We start from the raw sequence: 18,917 nt of genomic DNA on the forward strand, positions 1-18,917 counted from the left end.
TCTAATTCTTGTATTACCCTATAGAACTATAGCACCCACAAGAACAGGGGGAGCTTTTAAAGGTCATGCGGTCTCAAAGATTGAGATTTGCTTTAGTTAAATGTTGGTTTGAAAAAGTTTTACAAAACTTTTATCCATAATAAATGACAAGCATATAACTTGTCCCCTTAAGATTTAGATTTACGTACTTTGATTATACGTTGACGTACGAGAAAAAAGTTTTATTAGACTTTTATATATAAAATGTGACAAGCATGCGATAATAAAAAATACCAAAAAATTTATTCAACTCTTTCTAATGTATTATTCCATGTCATTTCGTGTACGAAATATGTTTCGTATAACTCTTCTAAAAAAATTCACATATTCTTGCATTGTAAATCCTGAGCAAATATTCACGATAGATACTTAATTGTAGTTTATCCTGAGCAAACTCCTCTACTGCACAATGAGATAACATATCCTTAATAAAAGAAGTCCCAATATGACTGGCTCTATATATCTGCTTTCTGCTCTGTGGACATTCTTGCATTGTAAATCGCAGGAATGAAATAGCAAAATGAGATCACCTTTACTGCTTCGATCGAACACCCTCATCAGTTACTACTGATCGAAGACTGATATATATCAAACCATATATAGATGAATCCAGCTATGGGATGGTCATGGGGAATAGCTCTGGCAGTGGCAGTGCTTGCACTTGCTTACCTCCTGCAAGCAGCAGCCTGGCTCAGGCGGAACAAGAAGAACAACAGATTGCCTCCAGGTCCAAAACCTCTCCCAATTCTGGGCCATTTTCACTTGTTGGGGAAGCTTCCACACCAGGATCTGCACCGGCTGGCCAAGAAACACGGCCCCATCATGTACCTGCGCTTCGGCTTCGTCCCCAACATCGTCGTCTCGTCTCCAGAAGCCGCCGAGCAGTTCCTCAAGACCCACGACATTGTCTTCGCCGGCAGGCCGCCTCACGAGGCAGCCAAGTACATATTCTACGAGCAAAGGAGCATTTCCTTCGCCCCATACGGCCCCTTTTGGCGAGAAATGCGAAAGCTTTCCACCTTGCAGTTGCTCAGTGCCCACAAGATCGCGTCTTTTAAAGCCGTGAGGAAGGAGGAGCTTGACATTTGGATCGACAAAATCAAACAGGCAGCTCAGGATCGCATTACAGTCGATCTGAGCGCTAGCCTCTCATCCATGAGTGCGGATATGGGTTGTCGGATGGTGTTCGGGAAGAAGTATGCGGAGGAGGAGTTCGACGAGAAGGGGTTCAAAGCTGTGATTAAAGAGGCATTGAGGTTGGTAGCTCTTCCAAACATTGGTGACTACTATCCCTACATTGGGAAGCTTGATCTACAAGGGCTAAATCGACGGATGAAGGATGTAAGCAAGGTGTTTGATAGATTCTTTGAGAAGATCATCGACGAGCATGTTCAAGCTGGGAGCCAAGGCCAAAACAAGGACTTTGTTGACATATTGTTAGCCTTCATGGAATCTGAGCAAGCCGACTTCCGAATTGATCGTTGCCATGTTAAAGCTGTTATGTTGGTAAATTTAACTCACTCGATCTTATTTCTGTCAAGAGATTTCAATTATGGTATTTTATTATTCTTTTCTTTTTAATTTTTACGAGTTTTTACCATATATATGTTGAATAAAAGTTGCCAAATTATTTGGTTTGGTCTAGCATATTAAAAAGAGAGCTTAATGTGGGATGGCAAGCTTATAAGATAGCATTTGTTAAAATGAATAAAATAAAATTATAATATTTTTTAATCAAAATATAGAATAATCAAGATAATGTTAGAAATATTTTAAAATTTTTATTAAACTGTTTGTTAAAATTTTTGTAATGCATTAAAGGACATATGTCTCATTTTTTCTTATGTATAAGATTCAAGATATGCTTATTTTAAAGGAGGGGGATAAACACAATTGAAAAGAACAAAAATTTAACAAATATATTAGAAAAAATAAAAATTTGAAATATGTTTTATGTATTATTTTTTTATATCTTAATTAACAAATAATTCCTACGTATAGATTTATAGGCTTTTTAAGTAGCTTTATTTTTATTTTGTAAAAAAATATTTTTATAATTTAAACTTGTAACCTTTAATTAGTTATAAAAGAGTAATCTTATTACCTAATCTGCCTATTAACTTGGTAAAATTCCAACAAAGCTTAACCGAAAGCTTCAAATGCAGGCAACATATCGTGTAATCTACGATATTATCTTATTAGATCTTCTCCTCTATGCTTCTTCAAATGCAGGCAACATATCGCTTTCAAATTTACATTATTATACATGAGAGATTTGCAGGATATGCTTGTTGCCTCCATGGACACTTCCGCAACCGCAATTGATTGGACCCTGTCTGAGCTTCTGAGGCATCCACGAGTGATGAACAAAGTTCAAGATGAGCTTCAACAAGTGGTAGGCATGGAGAGGATGGTGGAAGAAACTGACTTAGACAAGCTGGAGTACTTGGAAATGGTGGTGAAGGAATCCTTTAGGTTGCATCCGGTGGTACCGTTGTTGCTCCCCCATGAAGCTACCCAAGATTGCATCGTGAATGGCTACCATATACCGCGAAAAGCTCGACTTACCATCAACGTATGGGCCATTAGCAGAGACCCAAATGTGTGGACTGATCCGGAGAAGTTTGTCCCGGAGAGATTTGAAGGGAGCACGATCGATCTGCGGGGCCGTGATTTCCAGTTGCTTCCGTTTGGAGCTGGCCGGAGAGGCTGCCCGGGGCTGCAATTGGGCCTACTGATGGTGAAACTGGTGGTAGCGCAGTTGATACATTGCTTCAAGTGGGAGCTGCCAGATAATATGTTGCCTACGGATTTGGACATGAGTGAGGAGTTTAGTGTGGTTACTACTAGAACTAAGCATCTCCTGTCTATTCCCGCTTATCGCCTTTCCAAATAATGGATCAAGTTCCACTTAACTAGGTTAATTTGTCAGCTGCTTTCCAGTTTGAATGTTAAAACTACTTTGTACTTATGGCATATGTAATTTATCTCTCCGTACTTTTGATTGTATCAAAAAATATAAAACTAAAAGAAGAAGTCTTCCCACGCGAAGGCTTTTTCTTCTTTGTGCTTCTTCTTCAACAATCTCTCTCTCTCTCTCAGTCTCTTCCAAGTCCACTTCTGTAGCCATTCGATCTTAGATTCAATCTTATTTTTATCATAAAAGTTGCTCCAATCTACAAGAAAGTAAGTCTTTTAGTTTGATCAACGTTATTTTCAACATAGATGTATGCAATATATACACGCATATACGTGTGAGTTGGGTTTGGTCAAATGTTTAAGCTTAAATCTATGGAGATTTGGTTATTGGGTCTTGTTAGTTTTTGGGTATGTTGGTCGATGAGGTAAGGGTGTCGGGTGATTACCTTCGATCATCAAAAATCACCGATCTACAAGAAGGTAAGTCTTTTAATTTGATCAACGTTATTTTCAATATAGATGTATGCTATATATACACGCATATACGTGTGGGTTGGGTTTGGTCGAAAGTTTAAGTTTAAATCTATAGAAATTTGGTCATTGGATCTTGTTGGTTGTTGGGTATGTTGGTCGATGAGGTAAAGGTGTCGGGTGATTACCTTCGATCATCAAAAACCACCGGCCACGGTGGCTGGTGGCGACCACTAATGCTATTTTTAGTTATGACCGAAAATAAGAAATTAGATCTATGGAGATTCAGACATTTGGATGTTGAATTTTATGGGAAAAAAATTATTTAATGGAATTTCTTGAAATTTGGATGAAAAATGAATTACATCCTCATTTTTCACCCCTATTAAATGCACCCTCAATGATTAGTGCAAATAGAAGATGGGAGTATGGGAGGGGGTAATGGTAGTTCTAAGTGTGTTTGATTGTATTACCTATAATTTAATTTTAGGTAATGATTGTTTAAAAAACAAAAATTGTCCCACCCCATTGAAAAATGAATTTCATGGAAAGAAAATTTAAATACTTGTATCATACACAACTTTTTATAAAAAAATTAAGAGTGTTTGATTATTTTCATAGAAAATAATTATACATGATTAGATATTTTCTATGAAAATTATATGCTATCAAACAGGCCCTTAATGCTTAACTTTGGTTTTTATGTAGTTTGCAAATAAAAGTAGAAAATGTTTGTCAGAAGAATTATTTTTTTAATCATCCCTTTTAGCATAAATATTCACTGTCTAAATAAATGCTTCTGGCATACTGGAAGATTTCAGAAGATGCCATGCCCTTTCCATTTTGGTCACGTTGATATGAATCATTAATGGTTCACCTAAATTTTGAGAGGAAACTTACTTTGTCTAAATTTTTCTTTATTATTTTCATAAGAAATGCCATTATAACTTATTTTAAACAACCTAATCTTTTGCTCAAGGTGTCAACTGTCAATCGAGTAATTTTCAGAATTTATACTCTAGGTCAAAAGTGAAATTTACTTTCTTTTATCTAGTCTTTTCTTGACGAGATTATCTTTACCCTATACCTGGAGGTATATTTTGCTAAAGATGAAAGGGAAATTCATACGACAGGTGCTCTCATCATATATATATGTTATTTAAACATTGACCATTTCTGGAGTTTAACATATTGATTACTGAGAGAATTGTTGCAAGGATATATCTATTGCTGTGTGCTATATATCTCAAAGTGAAGCTCCTTATATTTTTTATATCAATAATAAATTAATTTGGTGCCTTTTGCCTTCTTTCTCAACAAAAAAAAAAAAAAAAGTAAGAGATGATATGTATAGTTAATCCTCTCTGCCTAACTAAATATTTCATGCATGCATAGGCAAAGGATTTACTTGACAAACATTGCCAACTTGTATAAAGAGGTTTCCAGCTAGTTAGCAACTTATATTTTGTTTGTTTGTGAATTGATTAAATAAAAGCTCCAACCTAATAAACTAAAAATTGAAAATATAAAATTGGACATGCCAAAAAGTGAGAAAAAAAAATGAATTCAATTGAAAAAGTGAAAAATAACTGAAAAACCAAAAATTGAAAATTGACAAACCCAACCAAATTAAAAAACCAAACAAACTGAAAATATTAGAAAAAACAAAAAAAAAAAAAAACCTAGAAAAAACCAGAATAACCCGTTTATGATTAAAAATAGAACTCGTATAATAGTTATTACTATTATAATATATATAGTTATAAGTTTCAATCTGAACTCTTTAATAATTAACATGATCATAATTCATAAATAAAGATAATTAATTAAATTTTTTTAACTAAACATGTTTATTTTAAACATGCTGATTTTAGTTGAGAGATTCTTCACAATTTATAATAATTTAGAGAAAAAATTTTCTTTAGAATTATATCTCCTTGTTAGATAATATTTGATGCAAATTTGTTGCAGACCATGGATGTGCGTGAGTAACGGGCATAGATGGACAACAGATTGGCACCTAATCGTCAAGGACTAACAAATGAGTTTTTATGTGGAGTTGAGAGTTTCATACGTTATGTATATGTTCAGCCACAATTCATGCAAGACGATGAGACCATAAGGTGTCCCTGTGTTAAGTGCTAATGTAGAAAATTCTTAAATGTGGATGATATGACGTTGCATCTTTATCAGAAGGGATTCATCGCCCATTACTATTATTGAACATGCTATGGGGAAGAGGAGCCCCCATGAAATCCCAGGTGCAAAAGGAGGCAACACAAAATGAAGCGCACTGGGTTTACAAGGATAATCTAAATGCATATGACACTATAAAAAATTCAGCATTTAGCGACGATTTTTTTTGCATTTAGCAGCGGTTTTTAATCGCCGCTAAGTAATTTAGCGACGGTTTTTAAGTCAGCCGTCGCGGAGCGTTTAGCTGCGATTTTCAGCAACCGCTGCTAATTTTAAATTTTGTGGCGGTTTTGACGGTTTTCAAAATCGCCGCTAAATAAGTGATTTAGCAGCGGTTTCTATAATATTTAACTGCGGTTTTGAAACCGCAGCTAAAAATTTAAAAAAATAATTTTTTAATTTTAACGACGATTTCAAAACCGCCGCAAAAATTAATAAAAAAAATTAATTTTTTAATTTTAGCGACGGTTTCAAAACCGCCCCTAAAATTAACAATTTAATTTTTTTTTTAATTTTAGCGTCGGTTTTGAAACCGCCGCTAAAATTAAAAAATTATTTTTTTTATTGCCTACGCAAGCCAGCCCGACCCGCCCTGCCTGCCCAGCCACGTGGCCGCTTGTGCACGCACCACGTGGCGATGCTGGAAATTAAATCCCAGCGCGCTGCTCTCCCCAAGTTTCGAACCCAAGACCCCTTGTGCGCGCGCGCGCACGCGAACCGCCTAATCCGCGAAGAACCCCTTAACATATATACACATATATATATTATATACTAATCTAACAACTAATTTTTAAAATTATATTTTATATTTTTAATATATATTAAAAATATTTATTAATTAATTATTTTTTAAAAGAATAATAGAATAAATTACAAATAAATTAATTGAGTTAAATTAAATAAATTAATTGATTAAAAAAAAGAAGATTTTATATATTTTTTAAAAATTATTAAAATTTTATATATTAAAATTTTGTTAAATTTATTTTTCTTTTTTTAAATTATATTTTTAATGAATTTTGCTATTAATTTAAATGCAATTTTAAATTTATTTTTAAGATTTTATATTTATTTAATTTTTAATTATTTTCTTAAGTAAAATTTAATTTTTTTAATGAAAATAATGAATTTTAATATTTAAGATTTTTATTTAATTTTAATTGTTATTGTTTTTTTGAATTTAGCGACGGTTTTCAAAAACCGCCACAAAAATTAATTTTTTAATGAATTTTGCAGCGATTTTTGAAAATCGGTGCAAATATTATTTTATTTTTAATTTTGAATTATTTAATTTTTTTTAAATTTAGCGGCGGTTTTTGAAAATCGCAGCAAATGTTAATTTAATTTTAATTTTAAATTATTTTTTTTTGAATTTAGCGGCGATTTCTAAAAAACAGCTGCAAAATAGAATTTATTTATTTTTTATTTAATTATTTTTTAAATTTAGCCACGATTTTTTGGAAACCGCCACAAAAAAACATGTTTTACTGAATTTTGCGGCGGTTTTACGAAACGGCTGCAAAATTTTAAAAAAATCGCCGTAAAATACCATGTTTTGCTGTGATTTTTAAAACCGCTGCAAAAAATCAATTTTTTTGTAGTGTGATGCAATGGTGATGGATGTTGCTTCTTCTGTTAGAGTCTATCTTTTGGAGAACGAATAAGAGCAGCCCAATGTAAATGCTCAAAGCTTTTATGAAATGTTAGAAAATGCAAGTACGCCTATATATGATGGTTGCACTATTCAAACTGAACTTTCTACAACGATAAGGATGCTTAGTATTAAGCTTGATTTCAACTTGCCTGAGCAATGCTATAATAATTGGGTGCAACTAATAAATGAGTTGATGCCGAAAGGCAATCGAATGCCCAATGACTTTTACCAGACAAAGAAAATGGTTTCTAGGCTAAGCCTAGGCCTTGGGTACTAGAAGATCAATTGTTGTGTTAATATATGTATGTTCTATTTCAAGGATTATGCTAATGAAATAGAGTGCAAGTTTTGTCATGCTCAACAATATATAACTTGCAAGGTAGTGTTGAGCCAAATTGCTCTGATCAACCTATTGTGTATTTTGATATTTGACAAAATATAATTTTAGTAAAACTATTTTTGGTATATTTAAAACCCCTAATGAATTTTTGATATGTTTTAAGTATTATAGTATTTTGTGTATCAAAATGAACTAAGAGATGTTATTTTTTTAAGTCTAGAAGATTAACGCACTATAAGGGAATATATAAGAAAAAAAAATATTTTAGAAAACTATCTCCCGGTATTTCAATAGCTAACATTCATTATTGTTAAAATGATTTTTAATGAATTTTTTAAAAAATAGAATGCATGTATTTTGGAGGTGGTAAAATTGTTAAATCTTGAATTTGTACTAAAATCAAAATTCTACTTTCTTATTGTTTTAAATTTTGATTTTTTAGATATTTGTATTGAATCCAAATGGGGGGTACTTTTTTATTTACATTTATGTATTAAAGTAAATGGAAGATAAAAAATATAAATAAAATAAAACGAGGACATTTACTTGCAATGTATACATGATATATGGTTTATATCTTCAAACAATTATAATATGTATAAAATCTATTTTCTGTAAAATTGGCTTGAGAAGTCGACTCTTGTATATCTAGAGTCAACTCCCCTTAAGCTAAAGTTGACTCTTGCAAAGCTAGAGTCGACCCAGCCGAGAGCGGTTTTATGCAGAGTCAACCTAGTAGCATTTGTGTTTGTGAAGAGTCGACTCCCACTTAAAATGGGAGTTGACTCCTGTTTTAGAGAAGTCGACTCCTCGAGTCCAATGGTCGAATTTTTTATAACCATTACAGATTCGTTGAAAGCTCCACTATATATATCAATAAGAGATTTCTGGAGAAGACTAATGCTTTATCAAGTTCCATCATTCTAAAGCACACCCAAGCTCTCAAGCATCCATTTCAAGCAATCCAAGACTCAAGCTTAAAGTCGAATCTTTAGAGCCCAAGGCAAATGAGATATTCTCTCCAAGTGTGGTAAAAATTGTATCATTATATTTATTCATTTGCCTTTTATATTTTCATTGTATTCATATCCATATTAGTCCAAGTTTGTTAAACATATGATTGTTTATTTGTATTAATTGTGGATTGTGAGTGGCCTCCTAGAGCCCAAGTAATCTAGGTGTATTTTTTGTATTAGTTTTCGGGATGAGCTAAGAGGAAAACCTCGGTGTTGTGTAAAAGTTTTCTAGGTGAACTTGTTGGGAAATCGAGGTGTGCTTTTAGTGGAACCTCAAGTGTCGGTTTGACCTTGAGAGAGTGAAGTAAGTGTTGGAGATACTGAACCACTATATATTCTTGTGTTGATTATTATTATTTGTGTATTTATATGGCTATCACTCTCAAACAACATGAATATTTATAACAAGTATTTTCCTTGTATAAGAAAAGCCCAAGAGTTTTTAAAAGAAAATAATTCGGTTGAATAAGTTTTTTAATCACTTAATTCACCTCCCTCTTGAGTAACCATTGTGTGTATCAAGGGACCAACAGGAAGGACTTGGGAGACGTAAGAAAGTTCTAGTTAAACGAATGTGGTATTTAGCTATAACACCAAGGCTCTAGAAGCTTTACACGTTAAACACAACTGTTGAGTAGATGAGATGGCACCATGAAAACCCACGGGATTAAGGTGTGTTGTCCCACCCATTCGATGGAGAAGCATGGAAGCACTTCGATAATGTGCATCCTAATTTTGTTTGTGAACCATGCAATATTAGGCTTCACACGTTAAACACAACTGCTGGGGAGATGAGACAGCACCATGAAAACCCATGAGAGCCAGGTGCGTTGTCCTACCCATTCAATGGAGAAGCATGGAAGCACTTTGATAATATGCATCCTGATTTTCTTGTGAACCATGAAATGCCAGGCTTGGGTTGTGTGCAGATGACTTTACACCTTATGATCAATCTCGCAAAACTCATTCATGATAGCCTGTGATTGTTACTTCTTATAATCTTCCTCCATGGATGTGTATGCCACAAGAGTATTTGTTTCTTACAATAATCATCCCTAGTCCTCACAATCCGAAATCCAACATAGATGTGCTCTTACAACCTCCCATAAACGAGTTGAACTCGAGCAGGTGCCCCAGAAGAAATAGAAAACAAAGGAGAATCACTCGTTCCACCATGCACGCACCTCTACAACTAAACATACACTTGTACATAACCAACAATGGAAGCACCTGGCTTGACATGCATATATATAATGGTCACATATACCTAAACATGAATCTGACAACAAAGAATAAACCACCACCTGGGAACACATACAAAAGATGACCAACCTTCAAGGTTACATGGTTTATATATATAGACTAAGGGTAAAAACTAAAAGATAAAACCATGCACCCTAATTACATAAAAGATCACAAAGCCTCAGAACAAGACCAGCTAGTACTGCCTTGTACACCATATATTAGGTAGGATAGGTTAAAAACTATTAGGCTCACCCCAAAGCTTGTCCATGCCTTTACCTAGAATGAAAAGAAACAAGATTGAGTCACAAGACTCAGCAAGCATAATTGAAAGAAAAACTGACAAAAGTATGAATCTAAAGAACAACCCGCACCCCATGTGCAACATCCATGTATCATATAATGCAGGATAGGTAACAATGGCATAATGAAGATATGCACATACTGGATCTTGGGGCCCACCTAAGACACAATGGCACCTAAGTCCATGCCATAAACTTGTTGTTGCTTTGAAGGGCAACATAACCTGCAACTTGCCTCATATAACCTTGGCTGGGCGCGACCACACCCGAAATGGCCCGCTAAACTCGCCTTATCCGTGAACACAACCCTAACGCAGAAACCCCTATCACTAAAATAGCTTTGTTTCCAATACTGACGCCAAGAATCATACAAATGCACATATACAATGTTGTGGCATAATGAGCATAAACATGATACATAGCCCCCATAAAACCATGCATCAGGCCACACTTGCCCATAAAGGAAATCACATACCATGCAATGCCTGTGTCTAGCTACTCAAGGTATCAAAACTAATCTAATATGTTCGTGCCCAAGCACACAAGTCATGTGAGTCTTATTTATGAATCATCCTAGTCATTGCTTTCAATCGGCATGCATGGGAAATTAATTAAGTAGTATAATGGCTACCACAAGTAAACTAGTTAAACAACCACCAACATGGCCTAGCTTCATTCCACAAAGGAATTGGAGAGGAAACTATCTCTCCATGACCATATGAACAACAAGGCCCAAAATAACCTGATATAGACATTAAAAGTATATGTTTTAATTAATTTATTTTCCTCTTGGACAGGTTCTAACAAGAGTATAAGAAGTTGTTAACTTGCAGTCCAATAGAAAGGATAGCACCAAAGCCGACCGTGCATGAAGGAAATCAAGACAACTTTACACTGGCAAGTCCATTGGTTGAACATCAATAAGAAGAAGACCCAAGGCTCCTTTTCACCACATATAACAATTTTTCTCACCAAACAGAAAATGGTTCAAGACCTTCTCAAAGGAATAGCTCCTTTAACAGTTTATCTTTCCAATTTAACATGCAACACACCTTGTCACAAACATGATGAGGGAAAAATTAAATGCTTTCCCGAGTATACTTGAGAGTCAAATAAAATCAACGAGGTGAGATATTCATGCTAGGAATGACAAAAGAAGGAAAGGACTTGCATTTGGGTAAGAGCTTGCCTAAAACAATGAAGAAATTAACCTTGGAAGCTACCAAGTTTCCTTTTTCTTTTTCCTCTACCCCTCTTCCTCTCTACAAAACTCACTAACCTCCTTCTTCTCGCACTCTTCCTTGGCATATATATATATATGAGGAACACAAGCTAGTGGATGAGGACACATGGCAAAATCGGGTGGAAAACATCCACCATCGCCTAAAAGTGGAAGCTATCCGGATGTGAGGCAAGGTATTTGGATGTATATACCATCAGACTAAGGCATATCCGAATACACTTTGCAAGGTATCTGAATATAAGAGAGAAGAAGACCTCAACTCATCTTAATATCTCCCTAGGCATTCGAATATAAGAGAGAAAGATTCTCCAACACATCCGGATAACACCTAAGACATTCGGATACCTCTTATTTAAACATGAGGTATTCGAATAGCCTCTTGGCCTATCCAAATTAAATACCTTTTCAAAACTAAGGGTATCTGGGTGTCTTCTTGAGCCATCCAGATATCCCTCTAAAAACCAAGCCCCTATTTAGATATCCCATCAAATATTCAGATATATCAAGCTTAGCTCAAACACTTAATTAATGTCATTATCCTAGCATCTCACCACTAAAAACAACGTACTACACATCAAGACTAACCAACATTGTAACATCCCGATCGAGCGATAGGAATGACCGGAACAACTTACCCTGATGGGTCTACGCGAACTTCCCAGGGGGGTCACCCATCCCTGGATTACCCCGGGTTAAGCACGCTTAACTTGGGAGTTCTTTGCCAACATTCAGCCCAAAAGGTATCTAGCTGGTGTTGTTTTCTTTCTTACACTATTCTAGATATATACTAACTTCTCTGGGCTCTCGGGGTATTACATTCTTCCCCCCTTAAGCACATGACGTCCCCGTCATGTGACCTTACAACCGGTCCCAGAACTCCCCCTTTGCATGGCCGATGTGGGATTCGCCTAAGGTGCCTACACGCACCCCCCATAAGGGCCTACACACACCCCCCTCGGGACTCAGCCTCCTCGTTGAGGTTTGCCCACCACCGCGCTCAGAGGCTCGGGGGTCGGCTCTGATACCACCTGTAACATCCCGATTGAGCGATAGGAAGGACTAGAACAACTTACCCTGATGGGTCTACGCGAACTTCCCAGGGGGGTCACCCATTCTTGGATTACCCTAGGTTAAACACGCTTAACTTGGGAGTTCTTTGCCAACATTCAGCCCAAAAGGTATCTAGCTGGTGTTGTTTTCTTTCTTACACTATCCTCGATATATACTAACTTCTCTGGGCTCTCGGGGTATTACAAACATAACCTCAAGGCATGATAAGAACATTGCATAACTAAATTAGGGTTATTACAATATTGGTGTACCAACATACAATATTTTAGTAAAATAAAACTTCCAAATACGGGCTACACTAATGTAGACTATTAATGACTTCCCTACATATGGCATGCTATTAGATTTGATGACAGCGGGCAAGTTAGCATGCCCGTATTGCATCGAGAATTCAAAAGCATTCACGCTCAAGCACGGTTAGAAAACATCCTTCTTTGACTGTCATCGAATGTTTTTGACCATGAATCACCTATTTCGAAGGAACCGAGATGCTTTCATTAAGAATAAGGTTGAGAAAGGTGGGTCTCCACCACAATTGAGTGGTGATGACATATGGGGTTAAGTTTGGGCATTGCTAGAAAAAATTAAAATAGGCCCAATTCGCACGCGAACCTATGGGGTATACCACAATTGGACAAGGAAAAGCATTTTTTGGGAGTTATCATATTGGAAAACAAATCTCATTCACCACAATTTGGATGTAATGCATATTGAGAAGAATGTATTTGATAATATTTTCAACACTGTGATAGATGTCAAGGGAAAGACAAAGGACAACATCAAGGCTAGGATGGACCTAAGAGAATATTGTCAATGTAAGGAACTTGAGTTAATGGCACAAGGTAATGGCAAGTACTTAAAGCCAAAGGCCTTGTATGCCTTCTACGTGAAACAAAGAAGAGTAGTATGCGTAACATCCGGCATCGAGCGATAGGAAGGACCAGAACAATTTACCCTGATAAGCCTACGCAAACTTCCCAGGGGTCACCCATCCTTAAGCTTCCCCAGTTCAAGCATGCTTAACCTGGGAGTTTATTGTCTACATTCAATCCAAAAGGTATTCAGTTGGTGTTGTTTCCTTCTTACTATCCTCGATATACTAGTTTCTCGGGTATTACAGTATGCGAATGGGTATGTTAATTAAAATTGCCTAATGGGTATACATCTGAGTTGACTCGTTTTGTAGAGATGCAAGAAGCAAAGTTGCATAGTATGAAAAATCATGATTGTCATGTTTTTATGGAATGCTTCCTCCCAATTGCACCAAGAGCACTGCTAGACCTTATATGGAAGCCTCTAACAGAGTTGAGTCAATTCTTTAGGGAATTGTGTTATTCAACTCTTAGGGTTGATAAGTTGTAAATAATGGAAGAAAATATTAAGGTAACCATTTGTAAGCTAGAGCAAATTTTTCCACCTAGGTTCTTTAACTCAATGGAGCACTATCTATACATCTAACTTATGAGCACTACAAGAAAATAACAATTTTGAGACGAAAAAAAATATGTCTCAAATTAGAGATAGATGTTAATCCGTCTCTAAATTCGTCTTTAATTAAAAAAATATATTAGGTAAAAAAATAAAAAATAAACTACAAAACAAAAATATTCCAAAATATATAAAAAATTTAAAAATATATATATTAAGATTAACAATATATTAAGTAAAAAAATTTAAATATAAATAAAAAATAAATAATTGATATAAATATATTAATTTAAAATGAATCCAAAAAATTAATTTATATTTATGTGTATAAGAAAATAAAAAATATATGAACTATGCAATAGTTTACTATCGGTAATATTTATTAATGTAAAAATAACCTACATTTTAATATTATAAAACTTAATAAATAAAGTAATTTTTAAAAAGATAATTTGTATATATTTTACATATAAAATAAATAATTTATGGTTAATAATATTTAAACTGAAAACTATTTCTAACATAGAATTAGTTGTTATTGATAATTTTTTAAAATTCTACATAAGTATTTATTTAACATATATTATTTGTCATTTCACTCAATAACTTTGAGTTTTGGCATAATTAATTAATTATTTACTTAAAAATATGAAATACTAGTTTTTTTTTTTTTCGTTCACTTTAGTTTAGTAGCACTTCACATACGTATGTTTCTATTTTTAAACTACATGAATATACTTTGAGTTTTGTAATAACATTTTGAATTAAGATTTATAATATATATATATATCAAATATAATGAGACTGTACATTTCCCTATAAATTAATGTCTATGTAGTATATATCGAACATCACTACAAGAATTTCGAATTTGAGCGACGTAATATTTTCGTCGCTAAATCCAAAAATCTGTCCCTAAATCAATTTAATGACGGACTTTTTCCGTCGCTGAAACAATTGTCACTATATTTTTTTTCGACGAATCCATCGCCAATTTAGCGATGGATCAGTGACGAAAAATTTTCCGTCGCTAAATGTATTTTTTAAAAAATTTAGCGATAAAAATTTTCATCGCTTTTTTTTTAAAAAAATTATAAAAAAATAAATTTTATTTTAGGGGCAGAATATTCTGTCGTTATTTTAATTTTTTTTATAAAATATATATATTTTTAAAAAATATAAAATTAAAAATTGTAAAAAATGTTAGCAACAGAATAAGTTCCGTTGCTAAAGCATATTTATAAATAAAAAAATAATAAAAAATAAAATAATAATAATAATAATTAAAAAATAAAAAATATATTTACACTACAATCTGACAAGCATAAAATTATTAAAAAATAAGATAATTAATTAATACTTAAATATTTAAACTTTAAATATAATCAAAAACAGAATAAAATTAGAATCCTATCAAACATTTCTAATAATTTACTGAAAACAAATAAAATATATAAATAAAAAAATAAAAAAAATAAAGAAGCATAAAAAATATATGAACAGCAAACAACATAATAAATAAATTTTTAATAAAATAAATAAAAGAACATTTCTTTCACTGAAAAAAACATATAAAAGAAATAAATAATTTCTTTCTTTTTTGCTTGGAAAGAAAGAAAAATAAAAAAAATTAAACAGAAAAAAATAAACTAATACTGAAAACACTTCAAATTTACTTAAATTTAACATTAGCTACAAACAAATTTTAAAAATAAAAAGTAAAATAAATATCCAAAAAATAAAAAAAAAAAATAGTTTAACCTTGGCGAGGGCGAGCGACTGCAAGCGAGAGACGCGGGCTAGGGAGAGGGGTAGCGAGAGAGGGTAAGCCGCGAGCGAGAGCGACAGAGCGAGCAAGAATTTTTAAATTCTTATGTCATTTATTATTACTTTATTATTCACCGCCTAAATGGACGGTTAGTTTATGCCTTTAAATTCTTGCAATTTTAATTCTTGTCATTTAATTGTTCACCGCCTAAATGGACGGTTAGTTTATGCCTTTAAATTCTTGCAATTTTAATTCTTGTATTTTAATTATCTACCGCCTAAATGGCCGGTTAGTTTCTTCTATTTTAATTCCTGTCATTTAAATTCTGTTATTTAAATTATGTCATTTAAATTGTTGTCAATTAATTTAATAGAGATGAGTAGCTAAATCTAATCTTGGGTTAAGGCAAGGACAGTGTCTAACGCCAATGATTCCCAAAGAAAGCTACGCTTTAAATGAGTAACATTGGTTTAAACTTCAATATGAGTTTGTTTTGATTATTGAAAAATCACTAGGTTTGGATTGGAGCGTAAACCTAACTTAGAGCTTTCATGTCACGCATGAGAGTTACTAGAACTGGAAACGCTATCATACCCAAACCCGGATGATTAATTTAGTTGTTTTGTGTATTAATTGTAATTAAATTTATGGTAGTTTTTTAAATTAGAATCCCGCATATCATGTATGGGGATTGCTTAAACTAAAGCTATCATTATCTTTAATTGCATTTAATAACAAATCCTCATATATGAAATTAAATTAATGTTGCTAATCTTTTATGCTAATATTTGGGAATCAACGGGTTGGCACTGAAATTGTCTTAACTCAAGTACTTTCCAATTTCATATTCTCACGTTTAGTATTTATTTCAACTTCTGTCTTGCTTTATTTTCTAGTATTTGTTATCTAAAAAAATTATAAAAAAAATCATGTTATCAATCCATCTAAATGCGTGTGCGTGTGTGTGACATTCTTTTTTTTCTTTTGCCATAAATAAATCTCTCAGTGGACGACCTGGACTTATCCAGAAAGTATAAATTTAAATTTGAACTACAACTGCACTCGTACACTGACGAGTATAAACCTCTCGCCTAAATAAATAAATAAAATATAAAATTTTTATTGTGTTTTGTTTTGTGTTTTAATTGCAGGGTGAGAGTGCAGTCACGAGGCAGTGAGCGAAAGCGAGGGCGAGAGCGAGAAGCCAGAGAGAACTAGAAAGCCAAAAAGGGTTAGAGATTTGGGGGAGGGGGGACTTAGGGTTTTTTGGGGGGAAATGAGGGGGGGATTTGGCTAAGAAGGAGGCGGGGAGTTTCCTGCCTCTTGGATTTTTTTTTTAATATTTATTAATTAAATAAAAAATAATATAATTTATAAAAATAATAGAAATAATTATTTAATTGATAAACATAATGTAATTTAAATAAAATTTTATTATTAAATAATTTAAATAAAATCTTATTGTAATTATCTAAAAATTTAATTATATTATAAATCTAATAATTATAATAAATTAATTTGATATATTGAATTATTTATTAATAGTTTGTTATCTTAAAAAATTAATTTTTTTCTATAAATAAAAATCTTATTGTAATTATTTCCGTCGCTAAAATTCGCGACGGATTATTTTTTCGGTCGCTAAAAAAATATTTTTTTTATTTTTTTAGCGACGAAATTTTTTTCAATCGCTAAAATCCGTTGTTAATTCTCTGAAATTTTTTTTTGTAATCCATCGCTATTCCGTCGCAAAATAGCGATGAAAATGTCCGTCGCTAAAAATCCATCGCTAAATCCCATTTTTCTTGTAGTGCATGATCTTGATTACTCATCAAATTATGCATAATTTTAAATATATTTTTTTATAACCACATTATTAAAACAATTCATAAGTTTGAATATGCTTGGTTATAAATACATTAACAAAATGATTCATAATTTTATAAAGATATTGTTTAATATAAAAGAATCAAACTTTATATTATTAAATAATATCAATATATCATTAATAAAATGTGCTGATAAAAATATTTGTTGTGACTTAAGATTAATCAACTAATGCATGATTTTAATGTTAAATTTTTACAAAAATTGTACTTGATTAATGTTTTATTTGTAATGAAATAAAACATAAACATTTAAGGTGTCAATTGATTATATACTTGTCTTACTCAATTATATGATAGAATGACATTAATATATTAAATATAAATAGTATTCATAAAGTAAAAAGATGAAACTAAGAAAAATAAATCAAAATTTAAAATCTTGATATATTACACAGTTAACACTAAAAATAAAACCTTTTATTAATTAATTATAATTTTTAATTTGTGTTTGTTTAATCAATTTTCTTTTAAAAATTCTTTCAGGATAATTTGGTTTCAAAGTAATCCTAAACAATAAGTAACTGAAATTCATACGATTGAGGTACATTACTAATATATATTTATCTTAATTAATATATGAAATGATAAAATAATTTTTGATTATAAATACTTAATTCATATTGAATAGATTTAACTAATATCATTAAATATTATAGATACATTATAGAATTAAAGGATTACATAACAATTTAATTAGTCTAGGTGCATACAAAGATTGGTTGTTGGATGATCAAGAAATAGACTGTGCCACACTGTATGTTTTTCTAAACTATGATGAGGTTCAACCATACATTAAGTAAGTAATCACTCATATCATTGGGATTACAAACTTTAGGTGCCTCATTTGCATGTATGATTAACATGGCCTCTATAAATATAATTCATCTGTGGATTCTATTAAAGCGGATGCACCACATATGATTAAAATTGATGTGGACAAAAAGATAGAGGTTAATTTCCTGAAATGGTTCAAGGAATATGTAAGTCTACATTAAATTATTTAGACAATAGGTCATCCTCTAAGTTAAAGTGCACAACTAGTTAAATGGGAAAAGTACAAGGGGTTAGAAGTGTCTTTAGAGTAGGGGTGTCAATGGTTCGGATTGGTCAAGTTCTATAAGAATCCAATAATCAAACTATTTTTAACAGTTTCAAAAAAATAAGAATCATAACCGAACTATTATATATATAAAACCAAACCATGACCAATCTGTCACCTCGGACTGATTTCGGTTCTTGGACAGTCTGGGTCTAATCTCGTCCTTTTCCTTAGGCCCAATCTCGGCCATTTCCATCTCAGCCAAATCTTGGCCTTCTCCTTCGGCTCAATCTTGGTCCT

General features: G+C 32.8%; 1 protein-coding gene and 1 long non-coding RNA gene across 3 annotated transcripts in view; one reads left to right on the plus strand and one right to left on the minus strand.

The window, feature by feature from the left end:
• Positions 1-18,917, plus strand: part of LOC127803927 (cytochrome P450 71AU50-like) — a 174,801-nt gene that overhangs the window by 133,477 nt on the left and 22,407 nt on the right. Inside the window, exon 2 of one of the 2 annotated variants that reach the window (XM_052340576.1) lies at positions 1,390-1,545. In XM_052340576.1, coding sequence (XP_052196536.1) covers positions 1,390-1,545 — 156 coding nt within the window. Of the gene's footprint in view, positions 1-577; positions 767-1,389; positions 1,546-18,917 lie in introns of those variants that run through there. The other variant, XM_052340574.1, reaches the window with a different exon arrangement.
• LOC127803932 (uncharacterized) overlaps positions 1-18,917 on the minus strand; it is a 51,346-nt gene that overhangs the window by 12,264 nt on the left and 20,165 nt on the right. Inside the window, exon 2 of the long non-coding RNA XR_008023625.1 lies at positions 709-867. This is a non-coding gene — a long non-coding RNA (uncharacterized LOC127803932). The remainder of the gene's footprint in view (positions 1-708; positions 868-18,917) is intronic.

This window comes from Diospyros lotus, chromosome 6 (genome assembly GCF_014633365.1).
Source record: "Diospyros lotus cultivar Yz01 chromosome 6, ASM1463336v1, whole genome shotgun sequence".
NCBI classification, from domain to species: domain Eukaryota; kingdom Viridiplantae; phylum Streptophyta; class Magnoliopsida; order Ericales; family Ebenaceae; genus Diospyros; species Diospyros lotus.